At 36.2% G+C, this 19,667-nt stretch overlaps 1 protein-coding gene across 3 annotated transcripts in view; it reads right to left on the bottom strand.

Annotated features, from left to right (window-relative positions):
* Nucleotides 1–19,667, bottom strand: part of IPO11 (importin 11) — a 262,132-nt gene that overhangs the window by 111,375 nt on the left and 131,090 nt on the right. For all 3 annotated transcript variants that reach the window (XM_011992135.1, XM_011992136.1, XM_011992134.1), the window contains 4 exons: nt 14,825–14,940; nt 10,262–10,338; nt 4,121–4,200; nt 3,604–3,684 (listed from right to left, as the gene is read on the bottom strand). In XM_011992135.1, the coding sequence (XP_011847525.1) occupies nt 3,604–3,684; nt 4,121–4,200; nt 10,262–10,338; nt 14,825–14,940 (354 nt within the window). The remainder of the gene's footprint in view (nt 1–3,603; nt 3,685–4,120; nt 4,201–10,261; nt 10,339–14,824; nt 14,941–19,667) is intronic.

Below are 19,667 nucleotides of genomic sequence, written 5' to 3'. Positions count from 1 at the left end.
CCCCCATAGAAAGACTAAATAATGAGACAGCTATATATTACATAAAAACAGCCAACTCTTATATTCACTTATTATATGCTAGGCATTGTTGTAACTGTTTATAAATATAAGCTCAAATATTCCTCACATCTATCCTAGGAAGTAGGTAAAGTTATCATCCCCATGTTACAGATGGAAAATGAGAAACAAAGAGTAATCTGTCCACATCACATAGCTGTGAAGTAGCAAAGCCAATGTTCTAACCCTGGGAGTCTCCCTTCAGTGGGCAGTCTTATCTGCTATGCTACGCTTCCTCTAATAATTTGGTAAGAGTATAATAAAAACAAGTAGAATCACAATGGCCATTCCAAATAGTTCACAAGTTGTCTTTCAACAATTACGTTAATAATATTGCTGCAGAAAAGCCAAAAGAGGGGGATGGGAGTGAAGTCAATTCAAATTTAGTCTGGCAGGTGCTTAAATGTGAGAAATCACCTTTTCTTAATCACTTAGAATACATATATTATAATTTAGCATGGAAAACTTCAGGTACTGCATACTTAAAAAAATAAAAATCATTTAGTATCATTCCTCATCTAATAAATGAGGAAAATGAAGGCCAAAGTATACTCAAGAGCCATAAAAGTAGCAGGGCAGCATATGCAAATCAAGGGGCTGGTCAAGGAGAGAATTCCAAATGGATCCTCAGTATAGGCAAGATGGCAGTTATACTGGATGCACATCTTCAACATAAAAATTATGGATTCCTCGTCTTTCAAGTCACTTACTACATATGTATTCAGAGCAAACAGAGCACACTTTTACTGAACTTTGGATAATGGAGAAGCTCAGTATAATAGAGGAGAAAGGTTAAAACAGGAATACATACAGAAAAATATCTGTAAAGATAATATTAAAATGACATGGCAATTTTCACTTGTTTTAATCACTCCCACACCACCAATCACTTTTTCCTCAAATAGTCAGTAAGTCCAACGTGTTAATTCCTTATTTCCTCTTACCTCCAGAGAAGAATTTATCGCCAAAGCAAAAGCTAAAGCTGAGATTGTGTAAGACTGAGTTCCTTAATCTATTGCCACTCTGTCAGTTTAGTAAAGGCATAAATGCAATAAAAATTCACAAAAGCATTTTAGTAAGCAACATGTTTGATGTTACTTGTAAGCTTTGGAGCTAGGAGAATACTTTGAAATTAATAATAAATGTGGATTAATAGACTAGTGCAATAAACCAGGCCTCAAGTATCCACAGTCTCAACAAGCCACATGCAGATTGCTGTTATTACAAATCCTTTAGAGCCCACATGATTCTTGGTAACAGTGGTTTATATTCTCACCCTTTAGTAAACCCTTGGCTCTAAAAAAGAAACTAATAAACTACAAAATTAAAGTCAAAGAGTTTTGCCATATTCCAGATGTAATCAAGGTAAGATGAAGATATTAGGGAATGCCCTTAATCAATTATGACTTTTGTCCCTGCAACAACAAAAACAAAACAGAGACGTAGACAGATACCAGGAGAACATCATGTGACAGCGGAAGCACAGATGGCTGGATTACATATTCACAAACTAAGGAATGCAAAAGACTGACTGCAATCACCAGAAGGTAAGAGAAAGGTTTGGAACAGATTCTCCCCCTGGACCCTTCAGAAAGAGCATGGCCCCACAAACACTGATTTTTTAATTATATAATTAATATAAATATTATAAAGAAACTCTTGTTTTAAGCCACCAAGGTTGTGGTATTTTCTTACAGCATCCCTAGGAAACTAATACAGTCCTTACTAACTTCCTTAAGCTCCTTTTTCTCATCAATCTATAATTTAATACTTCAGTAATCTGGCAGATGACCCTTCCAATTTACAGATGCAAAAATACGTTTACAAATTTTGGTTTTAAAATGTAAACCCCATGCTCAGTAGACAATCCTAATGGCATCTTCTTTCTCTTTATTCTTGTTCACTTCTCTGCAGTACTTAACACTATATTAGCCTGATTCATGCTAGCAGAGTTGTGACAGTGAATAAAAACACAGTCATGCGCCACTTATCAACAGGGATATGTTCTGAGAAATGTGTCATCAGGCAATTTCACTGTTGTGCAAACGTCATAGACTGTGCTTATGCAAATCTAGATGGTATCTTATTGGTTAATGTATGAGTCAATTTTCATACTGCTATAAAGAACTGCCTGAGACTGGGTAATTTATAAAGGAAAGAGGTTTAACTGAGTCACAGTTCAGCATAGCTGGGGAGGCCTCAGGAAACTTACAATCAAGGCAGAAGGTGAAAGGGAAGCGAGGCAGCTTCTTCAGGGGATGGCAGGAAGAAGTGCTGAGCGAAGCGGGAGGAGGCCCTTATAAAACAATCAGATCTCGTGAGGACTCGCTATCATGAGAACAGCATGGGGGAAACCATCCCCAGGATTCCCTTGACTTGGGAGACCAGGTAGAGATAACTAATCAGGGGGTGGTAATGCCTACAATTCCCTTGATCATAGGGTGATTTGGGTGTGGACACAAAGCCTAACCATATCAGTCATTATGAAGTAAGACTTCATTATCTGCGCAAACTTTTACCCAATTAGATCCTAAAGTACACTTTGGATCCTTGCTTACAGTTATTGTGATTACTTAAGTGTACTTTTTACAGCAAACCTCTTTGGATAACCTCTTTCATTTCACTGGGAGGAAGTGAAATCATTTTTAGGCTCTAATGCAACGCCACGATTTTCACACCATAATGCTACTTTGTTGTGATAGAAATTCAGTTCTCGTATCTTAGAACATAGCTGAGAAACTCAACACTAAAAATAGGGGTACTTTTCTTTTTATTTTGAATCAATTTTATATTTATTTATTTATTTCATTATAGTTTAGGTTCTAGGATACATGTGTACAACGTGCAGGTTTGACACGTATGTATACATGTGCTGTGTTGGTTTGCTGCACCCAAATAGGGGTACTTTTAACAGCTATACCTTCTCTCAAAGTCCATACATAAAGATATTTTAATATATTTCTACATACATTTGTTTATATGTAAATACATACATTGAATACTACTTATATCTTTAAGACAGGTATAATATATAAAGATAATATATAACTTAGAGACTTTTGGTTCATAGTTACACAATCTCAACAAACATGGTACTCTAATTTTGATAGCTAACTCAAATTAAAGCCATCAAATTATAAAGTGAAAACTTTGTCCCAACAGCAGACTAACAAAATGAAAGAATGAGAAGTATCAGATATTACATCACTGCATAATTTGCAAGAGTTCTTAAATCCTTACTACCCAAAGTGAGGTCTCAAGACAGGCAACATCCCAATCAGTTCAGACCTTGTTAGAAATCCAGAATTGAATTTTCGTAAGATGCCCAGTTGATCTGTTGCCTGTTGAAAGTGTATGAACCTTCAGATTTGAGACCTCTGGTCCACAGGTATTAAACCAACTGAAAACTGCTAAAATAGCCTGTCTAGAACTATATCAACTCTTGTCCTTCTTGTGAACCATCCACACCCAAATGGAAGTCCACACCCAATCATAAAATATAAATGAAAAATTCACAAATATATTCATTTAAAATGATTACAATACCTTGAGCACCTGAACTTGACCTTCTGTAGTAATTTCCTTTAAAAGTTCACAAAACGACTGGCATAGACCTACTGCATATGTCTGAAATTCAATTAAAAGTCAATATATGTAAGAACATATCTGTAATATCAAAAAGGCATAAAATTTCATTTGGGATTCATTATAATGCACTTCAGAATTATACACTAATAATGGTCTGAGCATATCAAATTTCAATTTAACTCCTAGGAAAAGTTAAAGAAAAAAGACTATGCCAAATAAAAATATAGATTATCGATACATTGATTTTTATAGGAATATAAAAATTTGTTAACATAGCACATTTTCTGCATTAAGTAAGAAAGGAATTGCATGCAGCACATCTGCCCTGCAATGGGAAATGCTCACAGTCAATGTTTCTCTGCCTTAAAATAAGACCAATCTTAAAAGTTTGAAAAGGCACCCCCTGATTTCAAATAAGAAATAATCAAAATAATAATTATATAATTTCATATAATGCAAAACTACTCCAACATACCTGTAAAAATTCCGTTGATGATAAAAAGATATAACCATTGATGATCTTAAAGCAAGTTCTAAGATTTTCTGAACTTAGTTCTGCCAAAACAATAAATGTCAAACAAACAAAAAACAAATTAATTCACTGCTCAAAATTAGTTTAAATGAAGTGATTCATGGTTATTTAAAACTAATTCGCATATTCTAGAAACCTCTTCTGAGCACTATTCAGACTACTAGTATCTATAGATATCTAAAAACTGACATCACTAGGACTTAAAGGGTACAGTTAGCAATGATCATGTCACTGAACTCTAGGGTGGGCAAAAGGGTGAGACCCTGTCTCAATGAATGAATGAATGAATGAATGAATGAATGAATGAATGAATACTGGTATCAACGCAAAGCTTAATGCTATCTTATTTGCTTTTCACTAGGTGAAACATTCATAAAAAAGCCAAGCTCCCCATATTTTTTCCTTTCAGGAAAAAACTACCTAACCATTTGACCCAACCTTTCATTTTGAAATAAATTTTTACTGCTAGCATGGCAAACTACATGAAACTGAATCATTTTACCATCATATTTTGACATCTGAGTAAATGGGTTCACTCAGTGAACATTTACTGAGTGTTACTGCACTTGCACTAAATATGCGATATGACTTCTCAACAGAGTCCTGATCACCCTCCAAAAAAATTATATTAAGTTTAGATATTTTCAATCTTTCAGCTTTTATCAGAAAAGGATACTCTTTTTAGCTATTCCTTTGCAAGTGCAGAGTAGAAACTATTTGCTAAAACTGAATATGATCAAAGGCTGACACTGTGCTATTTTACGTTTCACTACTTAATAATATAAAAGAGAATACAGGCTGTATGTGTAAAATTATACAGATTAAAATATGACCCCAAAATACCATCGATGCCTAAAACCTGCCATTCTTTGCTGCAAGTATTTTAGAATATTCACTCACAATAAGACAAATTGTTTTTTCTCAATTTCTGGCAAAAGATAAGCCCCTGTGTTCTTATCTATCATATCCTAATGAAAGAAGACATTCTATTCAGATGTGAATTTTCCATTTATTTTCACAAAACAATGACAATCCTACCCTGTCTCAAAATGTCTTTGAAGGCATTAATTCCTAACTTTAGGATTTGACAGTTTTAAAAAATGAGGATAAGAAGGGGACAGGAAATGACAAACTTATTACTAGTTACTAATCTAAAAGACATAAAAAAACCCAAAAGCTGTCATCTAAGTATCCTTTTACAACAGAAGATAAAAATCTCAGGATAAAGGGGTCCTTTATATTAGATAAAGCTATCATTATGAAAAATTCACATTATCCTTTTCTCCTCAAGAAGAGAAAGCCTGCAATTGTGCATACTTGTTTTGTAGACCAACAATGAATAGCAGACTGTCTGGCCACTGCCATGAAAAGTAGGGCCAAGGGTCTATATTTAAGAGAAAACTGAGAATGGCTTCATTCCAGACATATCAGGGAATATAATTTTGAAATCATTGCCAAGTATAATTTTATCAAAATCAATGTTAAAAAAACCCCAACATTTAAGAAGACTTGATATAAAAAGAAAAGAGCCCATATCTTCCTACAGATAATTAAAAACTATTGCTGGATCATTCTAGACAAATTAGGTCACTTCACACCGCCTTCCATGCCTCTGCCATGCCCAGGATGGCACTGACAAACTTTTCTTGGACATGTTATCATCATCAAATAAATAAATACTGATATTACAGATAGCCCTAAAAATAACAAATTTATCTGTTTTAAGGTACTGGACACTGTTCATTACATCCACAAGTCCCTAGTGAGACTCTGAAGAAAAGTTGTCTAGTCCTAATACCAAGAAGTTACACTTCAATCATGCAATAGATATGTATTTACTTCCAGATACTGAGTAATTTATGTCTATGGTTCGCAGCCAGGGGCAATTTTGTCCCCTACAGGATATTTGGTAATGTCTAGAAACATTTTTGTCATCGCTATCATCAAGCAGGAAGAAGCTGAGGATACTATTAAGCATCCTTCAATACACAGGAAAGTTCCCCACAACAAAGAAATTACCTGACCCAAATGTCAACAGAGCCAAGACTGAAAATCCCTGATTTAAGTGACTAGTTTTTCTTTTCACAGACCGCTACAGAGCTCTAAGGTAAACCTGTATATAACCTATCTAAGTATTTAGTTATGCACTGGGCATATATGATTCATATCATTAGTGTGATTTTATTTTATAATCTACTCCTATTTGCTTTTATTTATAATTCTGCTCCTACATTTAATTTTTATTTTATATTTTATATATTCCTTTAAATTTCTGTAAGGAGGACGCGGAGTGAATTATTAAATTATGTTATACAGAATCTAGAGAAATCTACTTCATCCTTTCCAAATTTGACAGAAAGTTACCAGCTGAAAAAGTTTACACTTAAAGGAACATCAGTGTTGCATTCATAATAACTAGGACAAGAGCCAATCACATGCTGATCTTTTAAGTAATGAGAATACTAAGTAAATTAACACCATAACATAGATTTAAAGAAAAAAAGCCATTAGAACTAAATTAATAGAATTACTTCTAGTTACAGCCTCTGGTTCTGCTTAAAATTTATCAGATTCTATTTACATGTAGGGAAAAGGACATAAAATGAATCTTAGCCTTGAATATATTCATACTTAACACATCCTAAAAAAACCATTAACTTAAACATCTTAAAGTGTTCTATAATGTTGGCTTTATATGTTTTAAAGTAGGAAACTTTCTGCCAGTGCCTTTCTTTCTTTCTTCCTTTCTTTTTTTAAGAGAAAGCGTCTTGCTCTGTTGCCCAAGCTGGAATCCAAGAGCAGAGTAACAGCTCATTGCAGCTACTGCAGCCTTGATCCTCTTGCTTCAGCCTCCTGAGCAGCTAGAACCACAAGCATGGGCCACCAAGGCCGGCTAACTTTTATTTCTTGTAGACATGAGGTCTTGCTATGTCACCCAGACTGGTCTCAAACACCTGCCCTCAAGCAATCTATCTGATTACAGGCATGAGCCACTGCAACTAGCCCAGTGGCTTAATTTCTGCTTAGAAAAATATAATACCTAGCATACTCATTAAATAGATAGTTTAAAAGCATTGTTCTGATAAGAGAATTTAACTGATACAAAAACAGTATTCACTTTGGTTTATACTCTTAAAAGATTAAATATTCTGGTTGTATTTAAAAATAAATTTTTAAACTTATATGAAAGAATGTACGGCCGGGCACACTGGCTCATGCCTGTAATCCCAGCACTTTGGGAGGCCAAGGCGGGTGGATCACCTGAGGTCGGGAGTTCAAGACCAGCCTGACCAACATGGAGAAACCCCACCTCTACTAAAAACACAAAAAATTAGCCAGGGTGGTGGCACATGCCTGTAATCCCAGCTACTAGGGAGGCTGAGGCAGGAGAATCTCTTGAACCCGGGAGACAGAGGCTGCGATGAGCCAAGATCACACCATCGCACTCCAGCCTGGGCAACAAGAGTGAAACAAGAAAGAAAGAGAGAGAGAGAGAGACAGAGACAGAGACAGAGAGAGGGAGGGAGGGAGGCAGGAAGGAAGGAAGGAAGGAAGGAAGGAAGGAAGGAAGGAAGGAAGGGAGGGAGGGAAAAGAAAGAAAAGAAGGAAGGAAGGAAAGAAGGAAGGAAGGAAGGAAGGAAGGAAGGAAGGGGCAAAAAGCTGTATGTCAAACTCAAATAAAAATAAAAGCAATACTGAGGTCAAGATGTACTAATAAACATGAACAAATGTAAACAGAATTTATTCACTATTGATATAAATACACATACCAGTTTGAACAATAAAAGTAGAAAACAATTCAATAGCATCCACATCACCTATATTTATCGAAACTTTATAAAATAGAACTTTTTAAATCTTTAAAAATTAAAAAAGTTTAAATTGAATATCCGTTATCAAAAGGTTGAAATTTCATTAGTTCTTGATTCAGTAAAGTAACAAATCCTGAAGAGCCAGTAACAAATCCTGAAGTAACAAATCCTGAAGGTAGGATAATTTTAAAATAGGAGTAATATTAATAGTGATAGTGATAGTACTAAACATACTAGCAAAACATTTAGATAATGCTTACTCTGTGCCAGGTATTATTCCAAACACATAAAACTCCTTACTGATTTGGTAAGAAACATGCATCAACTACAAAGATTTCTATCGTTAAAACTACACTAGAGGTGGCTCAAGCCTGTAATCCCAGCACACTGGGATGCCAAGGCAGGCGGATCACATTAGGCCAGGAGTTTGAGAGCAGCCTGGGCAACATGGTGAAATACAAAACATTAGCTGGGCATGGTGGCACATGCCTGTAGTCCCAGCAACTCGGGAAGGCTGAGGCAGGAGAACTGCTTGAACCTGGGAGGCGGAGGTTGCACTGAGCTGAGATTGAGCCACTACACTCCAGCCTGGGTGACAGAGCAAGCCTCTGTCTCAAAAACAAAAACACACACACACACAAAGCAAACAAACCAAAAACAAACAAACAAACAAAAAACCCACCACTACCACCACCACCACCAACAACAACAACAAAAAACCACTACACTAGAGGACTTAACTAAATCTACACTAAAAATAGTGTCATACAGTTATAGTAAAGTAAGTCATATGCTTTCTATTTAAATCTCTTATTCTTGATTACCAATGCCTCTCCCACCACTCTTAGGGAACTGAGCATTGTGGAGACTAAGCATGCTGAATCTGAAGTGGAAAACAGTGAAAAGATACCAATGTGTGAAATCACACATATGTGGAAGCAGCTGAATGTTGTTCATGACAAAGCTGGTAAAAGGTCTGGCTGAGGTGTCTAATCCTAGGTCAAATATAAAGAAACCTGTGGATTGCCTAAAGCAGGATGGTATGTAGTCTCAAAGTTAGGTAGAACAGAACTAAAAAGGCCTTCACCAAAGATCCCTATTCTCTTTCTCTACAATGACTGAAAGAAAAAATTTTTCCTAGTAGATCAACACCTATTGCCACTGACTTCATCTTTGGTAAGTTTTTCCTTTTATGGGGACTCTAGATAACAAACAGCAAATGGCTCTTTATTGGAAAATAAATGGATACCTTGATTGTTATTTGAAAAGAGTAACAAAAAATTTAGGAGAAAATGTGAAGAACTAATCACATTATCTAACCACCATGTTCATGCAACAAATAAGGCAAGAAAATGATTTTTTAATCAGTTACAATTGTTTTTAGTCCACATTTGCTGGTATTTTCAAAGAGTGAGTCTATTTTTCCAGTGTGTCATTCATTATACCTCAGGGACATTTTTTGCCTCTGACAATCCCAGCACTTTGGGAGGCCAAGGCAGGCAGATCATCAGGTCACGAGTTCAAGGCCAGCCTGGCCAATATGGTGAAACCCCATCTCTACTAAAATACAAAAATTAGCTGGGTGTGGTGATGTATACCTGTAATCATAGCTACTCAGGAGGCTGAGGCAGGAGAATAGTTTGAACCCGGGAGGTGGAGGCTGCCATGAGGCGAGATCACGCCATTACACTCCAGCCGGCGCAACAAGAGCAAAACTCCATCTCCAAAAAAAATAGCCAGATGTGGTGGTGTGTGCCTGTAGCTCTAGCTACTCAGGAAGCTACAGCAGTTGCTTCAGTCCAGGAGTTTGAAGCTGCAGTAGATGCCATGCCACTGCACTCCAGCCTGGGCAACAGAGCAAGACCTTGTCTCAAAACAAAACAAACACCACCAATTGACTTATTTGTCAATATCAGGGATTAAATAAAAATGGAAAGTATGTATATTCTCATTTATAAATGGAAGCTAAACACTGAGTACTCATGGACATGATCATGGCAAAAATAGATACTGTGAACTACTAGAAGGCAGAGGGAGGAACTCAAAGGTTGAAAAACTATTAGGTACTATGTTCACTAACTGGATGACAGAATCAGCTGGACCCCAAACCTCAACATCATGCAATATATCCATGTAACAAACCTGTACATATATCCCCTGAATCTAAACTAAAAGTTGAACTTATATATATATATAAAAAAAAATTTGTTTCAATGCCTTCAAATTATGGTTGCATTAAAAAACATTAGTAAGTTTATACTTTAACACATACCAAGAAGTGGTGACATATTCTGAAATACACGCAGCAACTCTGGTGTGATACATGGGCTGTTTTCCAAAGTTACTAACCTAGAAAGAAAAAGCAGATGATTAAACACTTTCCACGCCCATTAAAGCCATTAACATATGACTTAAATATTTTAAAAGGTCTCATTTCAATGAAGAAAGGTAAGTGTATAATCAGTAAGTTATAAAAATTATCTTTCTAAGAAAGAATTAACCAAATGTCTCAAAATAAAAACCTGTCTACAAATTATGTAGTATTTCTACATACACAGCAAAAGTAGTAAGGAAAATAACTACAGTTGACCCTTGCACAACACAGCTTTACACTGAGTGGGTCCACTTATATCCAGACTTTTTCGACCAAATGCAAGGTTAAAAATACAGTATTCACAGGATGAAAAACCAAAGTACATGGAGGGCTGACTTTTCATATACACATATACACAGGTTCCGCAGGGCTGACTGCGGGACTGGAGTATGCATGATTTTTTGTATATGTGGTAGTCCTGGAACCAATCTCCTGTTGATAGAAAGACACAACTGTATATACTAAAGTATCCATAATAATGAAATTATAACAATAAACCAAAAGCATAACTATTACAAATTGGTCAAACAGGTAAAAAAGTTGTTGTTCTGATTTTCTTGATATGTTCCTCTGCCACATGTAATTGATATGTTCTTCGATGGGAAACTAGGCTAATAAATTAGTAAAACTTATGCTAAATGCTTAACAAATATGAACTTAGTACAATAAAGGCAATTACAAGCCAATCTGACCGCATTAGCAGTTATGAAACAATCCGTAATATAATACGTATACATGGAAAGTTTAGTGTAACAAAGGCCAATTACAAACTAATCTGATCACAATCCATGACATAATATATATCCATGATGGGTTATCCCAGAAGTGTGTGGTTGGTCCATCTGTTCACATCCCCCAACCCTCAAAACAAGGATTGTTTTGATTGTCAAAACAGCAGCGACGAAAGGAGGGGAAAGCCTATTCAAAATCTAATATTGGCTATAAAAACTAAAAACTAAGGAATAACCTGATGATGCTATCATAACTATAAAGAACCCGTGGCCCCCAACATTGGTCTATTTCCAGTTCCTTTTATTAATTAATTGTTCAAACGTATAAAGAATAGATTGGTACATATCACAAAAATCATTCCAGTGCAATGAAAACCATTTTTAAATTGTTAAACATAGCACTGATATAAAATCAAGAAGAATCACAAAATGTAGGTCACAGATCCAGCTCATTAATAGAGGAAAAAATAAAATTAGATAAAGTATTAGAAAAATGTTTATAATATGCATTAATAGTAGAATTCCCCACCAAGTCAAGTTTATCCTAGGAAGTCAAAGTTCTTTTAAAAGAAAGGCTTTTTTCTTAAGAGAAAGATATGACCTTTTGAGTAAATGACAAAAAGCAATCAAATTTGTTTCGTTTTTAAAAATGATATTACATTTAACAAGATATAGCTGATACTGCTGACTGCTTACCAGTATTCATTACTACCTCATCCAATTATCTTAAAAATAAAAATAAACTATTCAAGGTCTTTTGTTCAAATTCTGTATAAAAATAATTTATTGTATTAAATGTTTATATTATGATAGAAGAAAGGCTAAGAGTTGATAAGCTGATTTTCTTAGAAAGGAGATCAGATGACAACAAGCCCATAAACCTAAAGCAAGCAGAATAAGATAATAAACATAAGAACAGATATTAATAAATAGGAAACAGATATACAACAAAGAGAACCAAGGCCAAAGGTTGTTTTTGAAAAGACTAGTAACTGACAAATCTCTAGTGAGATGGAGCAAGAGGAAAATAAAAAGCCATAGTGGGAGATAAATCACATAATCAGTCTGAGAGTTTCACTTTATATTCGTGACCCCAAACATCGAGTGGTACTGGTTTCATCCCTAATAAATTCAAATTGCCATTCTCTAAGATAACTACTTCATACTTTCTCTCACCTATAGACCTCTCATATCTTGTACAAACTCCTAATTCAGCCCATTACTCCCCACTAATGACAATGCTTCATATTTTGTCGAGAAAGTAGAAGCTATTGGATGGAACACCTTCCTATCTCATTACACTACAAAATTTGGAAAACCACCTTCTGCCTCCAGTTAAAATGGATGAAGTATCCCAGCTGCTACTAAAATTCAACCCCTGCACTTGAGCTCTGAATCCCACCACTTTTTGCTTCCTTTACTTATCCCACTCTCTCAATCCAGCCTCACCCATTCCTCTAGATCTTAACATTTCCCACACTACCCAGCTGTTGCCCCATTTCTATGCTCCTCTTAATAGTAAAAGCTCTCAAACAAGTTATCAGTGTGTATAGTCTGTACGGACTTACCTTCAATTCATTCTTCAGTCTATTCCAATTCTAATTTATGTTCTTACCACTCCGGTGAAAACCCTCCTAACATCTTCATGTGGCCAAATCCACATCTCTATACCAATCTTACTAGGAAAATCAGCAACATTTGACAAAGTTGACCACTCTCCCCTCTTCTAGGAAATGTTATCCTCTCTTGGCTTGGTTTTCCTACTATATAAGTACATAGCTCTTCTCTGTCTTTGTAGATGGCTCCTCGTGTCCTCAAAATGTTACAAGTTCATTAGAATTCTGCCCTAGGCAGAATGTTCTCTATCTGTCCTTTGCTTCCTAGGCAATCTTGAATTATTTTCAAGCATTGAATGCCATATCCAAAGTGCCAACCACTTCAGCAAACATTATCTGATATTCACGACAATCATGTAAGGGTAGGAATTACTCTTCATTTTACAGACAAGGAAACTGTGGTTCACCAATGATGATTAACTTATTCAAATTACATATATAATGCAGTAATATCACTGGGAATGGTGCCTATGTTTGCCTGATTTCAAATATAAACTCTAACCCATCAAGAAAAATTCATGAAGAAGGAGTTTCTTCATGAATTTTTTCTCTTTAAAGAAGCTCAACTATTAACAAATTAGGTAATTAAAAATTTTTTCTCCTAATATTTTATTTTCATTAGCAAGTAACTAAAGGCTAGGAAAAAACATTTCCATTAACAAAGCAGTGCATTTTTACTACTACTTTTTAATGTAATCTCTTGAAAATATCTACACCTTTAATAAACACATTAATATATTGTCAGCAATACTGATAACTCTGAGTCTAATCTCTAATATTGGATTTTTTTCTAACATTCAACATCATATAGTATCTACATGTTTACAAAAATTATTTATCTGCCAGGAATTAATATTTTATCTTACAATCTAGGGCAGAGGTTGGCAAACTACAGTTCACGGGCTAAATCCACCCACGTACTTATTTCTATAAATGATGTTTAACTGGTGCACAGCCATACCTACTTGTTTATGTATTGTCTATGACGGTTTTGACACTGACAGTAGAGTCGAATAGTTGCAACAAAGACTGTGTCACTTAGAAAGCCTAAAATATTTAATATCTGGTCCTGTCCAGTACAAGTTTGCCAACCTCTGATCTAAAGTAATCCATCCTTATACAAAATGTTTGAATATAAAATATTTCAACAACAGGCTAATTTACAACCAAACCATATAGATGCCATTTCAGTTTGAACAATACCTTTCTGAGGAACGCAAACCATAAATTAATAAATATCTACTCAGTAAAGTTTTAAAGTCATTCATCTCATATCCTGATATAGATCATTATTTATAATTTGCATCAAAGGTAATTTCTAAGAACCAAAACTGTTAAATTCTAGACATCTAAGAAAAACAATAGAAGGAAGGAAGCAAGTTCCAAAGGGAGGGAGGCAGGGATGAAGAGAAACAAATGTTCATTTCTTTTATGGTTGATCTCTATGATTTGCTTTCTTTAACTGCACTATCAATTTACATAACGGGATTTTGAAACTTTTCATGTATTACTGAAAGATTGTCTCTGGAAAAAACTGTTGCCAACAGTACAGTGAGTTTAATAAAGCAAAAGGATTTTCTAGCACAGCTGCTTACACACCATGGGCAGTCAATAAGCCTTTGTAGCACTGAGCTGCCACAGAAGCAGGGCATTTTTTTTAACCTCTTAATAATGCATACTACTAATTTACTCAGTAAAACAATAAGTTAAGACTGTAAGTAGCATTAGCATTTGGAGCTGAGGTATAATATCTCGATGCTTGGTTAAGTAGTAAGAGGACCTTAATATCCCCCAAACATCTCATTTAACAGACTGGAAATTATAAGTCAAAAACTTTTTGGAAAAGTTACCATGACCCCATTTTACATGACAAATTCCAAAAGATGAAATGCAGTTGAGTTCCTACTGAAATGTCCACCTTTAACTTTGTCTACTGTAATCCTACACTGAGTGACAGCTGTCAAAAAAAAAGGAGATATATGGCCCAGTTTGAAGAAACAGAGTTTACACTTTTTGTTTTCAAAGCCCTATTACATGACCTTAACTTCATTGGCATGAGAGTAGGAAAGGTCACGAATAAAGTAAGATCCATGGTATTAAGTTTTTCCTCTTACCATAATTCTAAACCATCTTCCAGAAGATAAACATGTGGAGGCTGGGAAACATCTGTACTCAGTTGAATAACTGGGAGCAGGAAAGGGTACAGGTTCTTGCTGTCTGCTCCTAATCCCTATGGGAAGTATAAATAAAACTTACAATAAGACACTCTAATGTCCCATCCCCCACCAAAAAATTACCTATCATATAAAAAGCCCTAAAACCAATTAAAAAAAATGAATCATATTTTTAGGAAGGTCAAGCAATAGTAAAACAAAGTTAGTTCTGTTTATAATTGGAAAGGAAAAATTAAAAAATACTATTCAATTGCCTATTGGCAGTTAAAAAAAATGTATATGCCAAGGCTACATACATCTGTTCATTTTAAGAGATTGCACATACAAGAAATATCTATTTTCCTCTCCCTGTCACTACAGATGACATATTAACCTTGGAATTTTAAATTCTATAGATGCTTTCACCTAAATAATCTAAAACGAACCTACCCTAAATGTTCGTCGGTAAAGTAATTAAATTATGGAACTTCAGATTCAAGAATATTGAAAAGCCATTAAAAAACATTGTAGGGGCTGAACGCCATGGCTCACACCTGTCATCCCAACTCACTGGGAGGCCAAGGCGGGAGGACTGCTTGAGGCCAGGAGTTGGAGACCAGCCTGGGCAACATGGCAAGACTCTGTTCTTGAAAAATATTTAAAAGTTAGCCAAGCATGGTGTTGCCTGCTTGTAGTCCCAGCTACTCAGGAGACTGAGGCAGGAGGATCACTTGAGCCCTAGAGTTCAAGGCTGCAGTCGGTGAGCTATGATCCCATCACTGCACTCCAAACTACATGACAGAGTGAGAATCTGTCCATCCCCTCACCTCACACACACACACACACACACACACAAAAGGATGGGAGGATTTGACACAGAATTTTAAATTTTCAAACAAATTTAAAAGGTGCAGAAGCGTGTATAACAATTCCACGTGTCAAAGAATTTTTTAAAATATCTAGATATCTGTATATGGTATACACAAAAATGTTTCTGGACGCAAACAGAAAAAAACTTACTGCTTCTTAGATACAGGAAAGGAAAAAGGATGATGTTGGGATGACGGCAAAGGAGTTTTCTGTTATCTTTTCAATGTATTAAAGAATTTTTGATAATATTTTTAATGAATCAAGAACACAAAGATGGAAAAAGAAAGTAAGTTTTGATATAAAATTCTAGTTTGCTGAATTACTGTCTTAGGGAGGTTGATTCAATGTATTACACAGTAAGTATTTTGGAAGAAAACAAAGGGGTAAAACGTCAATCTGTAAAACATAATATCTATAATTTGATGAACACAAACAGGAAACCAAATAAATTACCAAATACCTCCTCACCTAAGAAGTAATTCAAATGTCAATATAATTCAAAGCAAATTATAAGGCCACATAGCATATATATATTCCCCTTTTGATGACATATACTACTAAGTTCAATTGTTGGGATTTTACCTGCAAATCTCCAGTGTACAATACATTATTTTTTAACTATAGTCACTGCACTGTATATTAAATCTCCAGAACTTATGTTAAATACAATTTTGGCCCTTTTTATCATGAAAAACCACTTGGAAGACTTTGTTAAAGAGTTTTCCAAAGGAAGAGAATTATGAAAATACCATTATTTAACAGAGTAGTACACAGTGGGCCTTAAAACTCACTTCAATGTCACTCTACATAGCTCAATCTTTCATGAAACAAAAAAGAAAGAATATTAAGAAAAAAAAACCAGTCAAGTTCATTTTGATTATCAAATTGACTTAAAATTTCCTTGGAAAATTTATCTACTTACTTAAGTCTGTATTCCAATATTCAAAATATGCTATCATTAGCAAAACTAAAGTAAGCAACTGCTAAACACACACACTGTCTTAATCAACATCTGAAGAGATTCAGTACCTTATAATTCTAGTGGCTAAAGAATGTGTCCAATCCCTGATATGCAGCTTTAAGTAAATGTAAGCACCCTTTGGGTCCACAGTAACTACAAGACATTGCCTACAATACTCTGAAAGTTCAAAAATAAATTCATCAGTTATTAAAATAAGAGAACTACCAGGAATACTTAAGGAGAGGAGAATTAATATTCTACTATAATTACATGAGATGTAAGGAGAAATTGGGTGAAGGATACATGGGATTTCTCTATACAATCCGTGAAACGTCCCGTGAATCTATAATTACTTCCACAAAAGAAACATTAAAAAAAAAACCAAAAAAACAAAAACCAGCACCCTCCAAATACTGACCATTCTCAGGGTAGTATCCTTGGCTCTCTTCTCATGTCCCATGAACACATTGATGATACACAAATCCATCATCTCTGAAACAACTCTCTGAACTCCAGATAATCAACTAACTACAGCACATTATCAGCTAGAACGTCATCTCAACCTCTAATACTGAACCAACTCATTGTCTTCCTAAAATACAGTTCTTCTTCCTGTATTTCCTAACTCAAGTGACATGAATCACTAATTACCTAGAGATAAATTATATCATAACTACCTCCTGGTTCTTCTTCTTCTTCAAAGAAGAAATATCTCCTAAATATTTTTCAAATCTTTCCCCTTCTCTCCACAATTCAGGTTCTTATCGTCTTTTTTCTGATTAACAGTCTCCTAATTAGTCTATTTGACCTTAGTTTTACCCTCTTCCGAACTAGTGACCTCAGTGGTGCCCTGACTACTTTTCTAAAATAAAAATAACATTTCTTCCTCTGACCTTCAAGAGATGTTCACTTAGCCTTCCTGACCAGTTCCCCCTACGCAAGCTCTATACTCTACGTTCCTGCTATACCAAATAAAGCAGTGTTAGAAATCACTATGTTAACAGCTAACAGATGAACAGTTTCAACACATGCATTTACTACTGTTCTTTCCCAAAGCCAACTAAAAGGATACAGAAGGATTTTTCCCTTTTTTTAAAGAACTAAAAACAGAAATACAAAGACAGCATAAGAAAAGATAAAAGTAATTCACTTTGGAAGCTGGGAAGAAAGACAAGTGCTAACTGATTTAGCTAACGAAGAAACCAAAACTAAAATCCAGCAGGGGCGGCAGGAAAAGACAAACTACCTGATTTACACTACAGAAAAAAGACTGAGGAACTAATGGCACCAGGTATTTTGAGGGGTGTGTGTGCACAAGTGCGTGTGCACATGCATGCATGCATCTGGGGGACAGAGGATTGGAGGACAGTGAAAAGGAACTATTAATAATAAGAGGACTTCTAGAAAATGTTTAGAAAGCAGTTTGATGCCAAGATCTCATCCAGATACATAAGCAGAAAACTAACTGACCCTCCTCTGAACCAGCATAAAACCAGCTATTTATTTTCTGCTAAGATAAAACAGATGGTTTCAAGACAAGGAGATACCACGTAATCAAGAACAGGGATATGACATAAAACAGGAAGATTATATCAGCATGTAACAGGCAGGAGACTGAGGGGTCTTTCACTGAGGAAAGACCTTAAAAAATTAACCCAAAAACATTCTCCTACAAAACCTAACGAGATCATTCTAAAAGAAAAACACACAATCATGGCCGGGAGCAGTGGCTCATGCCTGTGATCCCAGCACTTTGGGAGGTCAAGGCGGGCAGATCAGCTGAGGTCAGGTGTTTGAGACTAGACTGGCCAACAGTATGAAACACTGTCTCCACTAAATATACAAAAATTTGCCAGGCATGGTGGTGCACGCCTATAGCCCCAGCTACTAGGGAGGCTGAGGCAGGAGGATCACTTGAACTCTGGAGGCAGAGACTGCGGTGAGCAGAGATCACACCACTGCACTCCAGCCTGGGCAACAGAGTGAGATCCGGTCTCAAGAAAAAAAACCACCATAATCAGCAAGCCTCCCCAGCACACCACACACACAATCCTTCTACTCAGCTTTTTAGTGTCCATTCCTAAATTCATAGACAAAATGCTGATCTAGAAGTTGGGTGATGCTTCAGGATTCATTACACTTTTCTTCCTTTTTTGTATGTGCTTCAAACTTCTCATAATAGAAAGTAAGTAAATAAGAGAAGGCAACCAAGGATCAAGAGATATGATTAAAATGTTTGATATGAAAAAGGGAAAACAAAAAAAACTAACTAAATACGAAAACAGCACCTTAAAAGAAACAGAGACCAGAAAGAGATGAAAGCTTAGAAAAATGTATCATTAATATCTTTGGTAATTAAAACACTGCATTAAAAAAAACACTGTGATGGGGCGGAGCAAGATGGCCGAATAGGCACAGCTCCAGTCTCCAGCTCCCAGCACCAGCGACACAGAAGACGGGTGATTTCCGCATTTTCAACTGAGGTACAGGGTTCATCTCAGTAGGGAGTGCTGGACAATTGGTGATGGTCAGCTGCTGCAGCCCGACCAGCAAGAGTTGAAGCAGGGCGAGGCATCGCCTCACCTGGGAAGCGCAAGGGGGAAGGGAATCCCTTTTCCTAGCCAGGGGAACTGTGACATACAGCACCTGGAAAATCGGGTAACTCCCACCCCAATACTGCGCTTTACCAAGGGTCTTAGTAAATGGCACACTAGGATATTATATCCCACACCTGGCCGGGAGGGTCCCACGCCCGCAGAGCCTCCCTCATTGCTAGCACAGCAGTCTGCGATCTAAAGGCAAGGCGCTCGCGATTGCTGAGGCTTAAGTAGGTAAACAAAGCCACTGGGGAGCTCAAACTGGGTGGAGCCCACAGTAGCTCAAGGAGGCCTGCCTGTCTCTGTAGACTCCACCTCTGGGGACAGGGCACAGCTAAACAAACAAACAAAAAAAAGCAGCAGAAACCTCTGCAGA

Source organism: Mandrillus leucophaeus, unplaced genomic scaffold, assembly GCF_000951045.1.
Source record: "Mandrillus leucophaeus isolate KB7577 unplaced genomic scaffold, Mleu.le_1.0 Scaffold403, whole genome shotgun sequence".
In the NCBI taxonomy this organism is placed as follows: Eukaryota; Metazoa; Chordata; class Mammalia; order Primates; family Cercopithecidae; genus Mandrillus; species Mandrillus leucophaeus.
The sequence above is the reverse complement of the archived record's forward strand: the minus strand, read 5'-3'. Positions and strand labels throughout refer to the sequence as shown.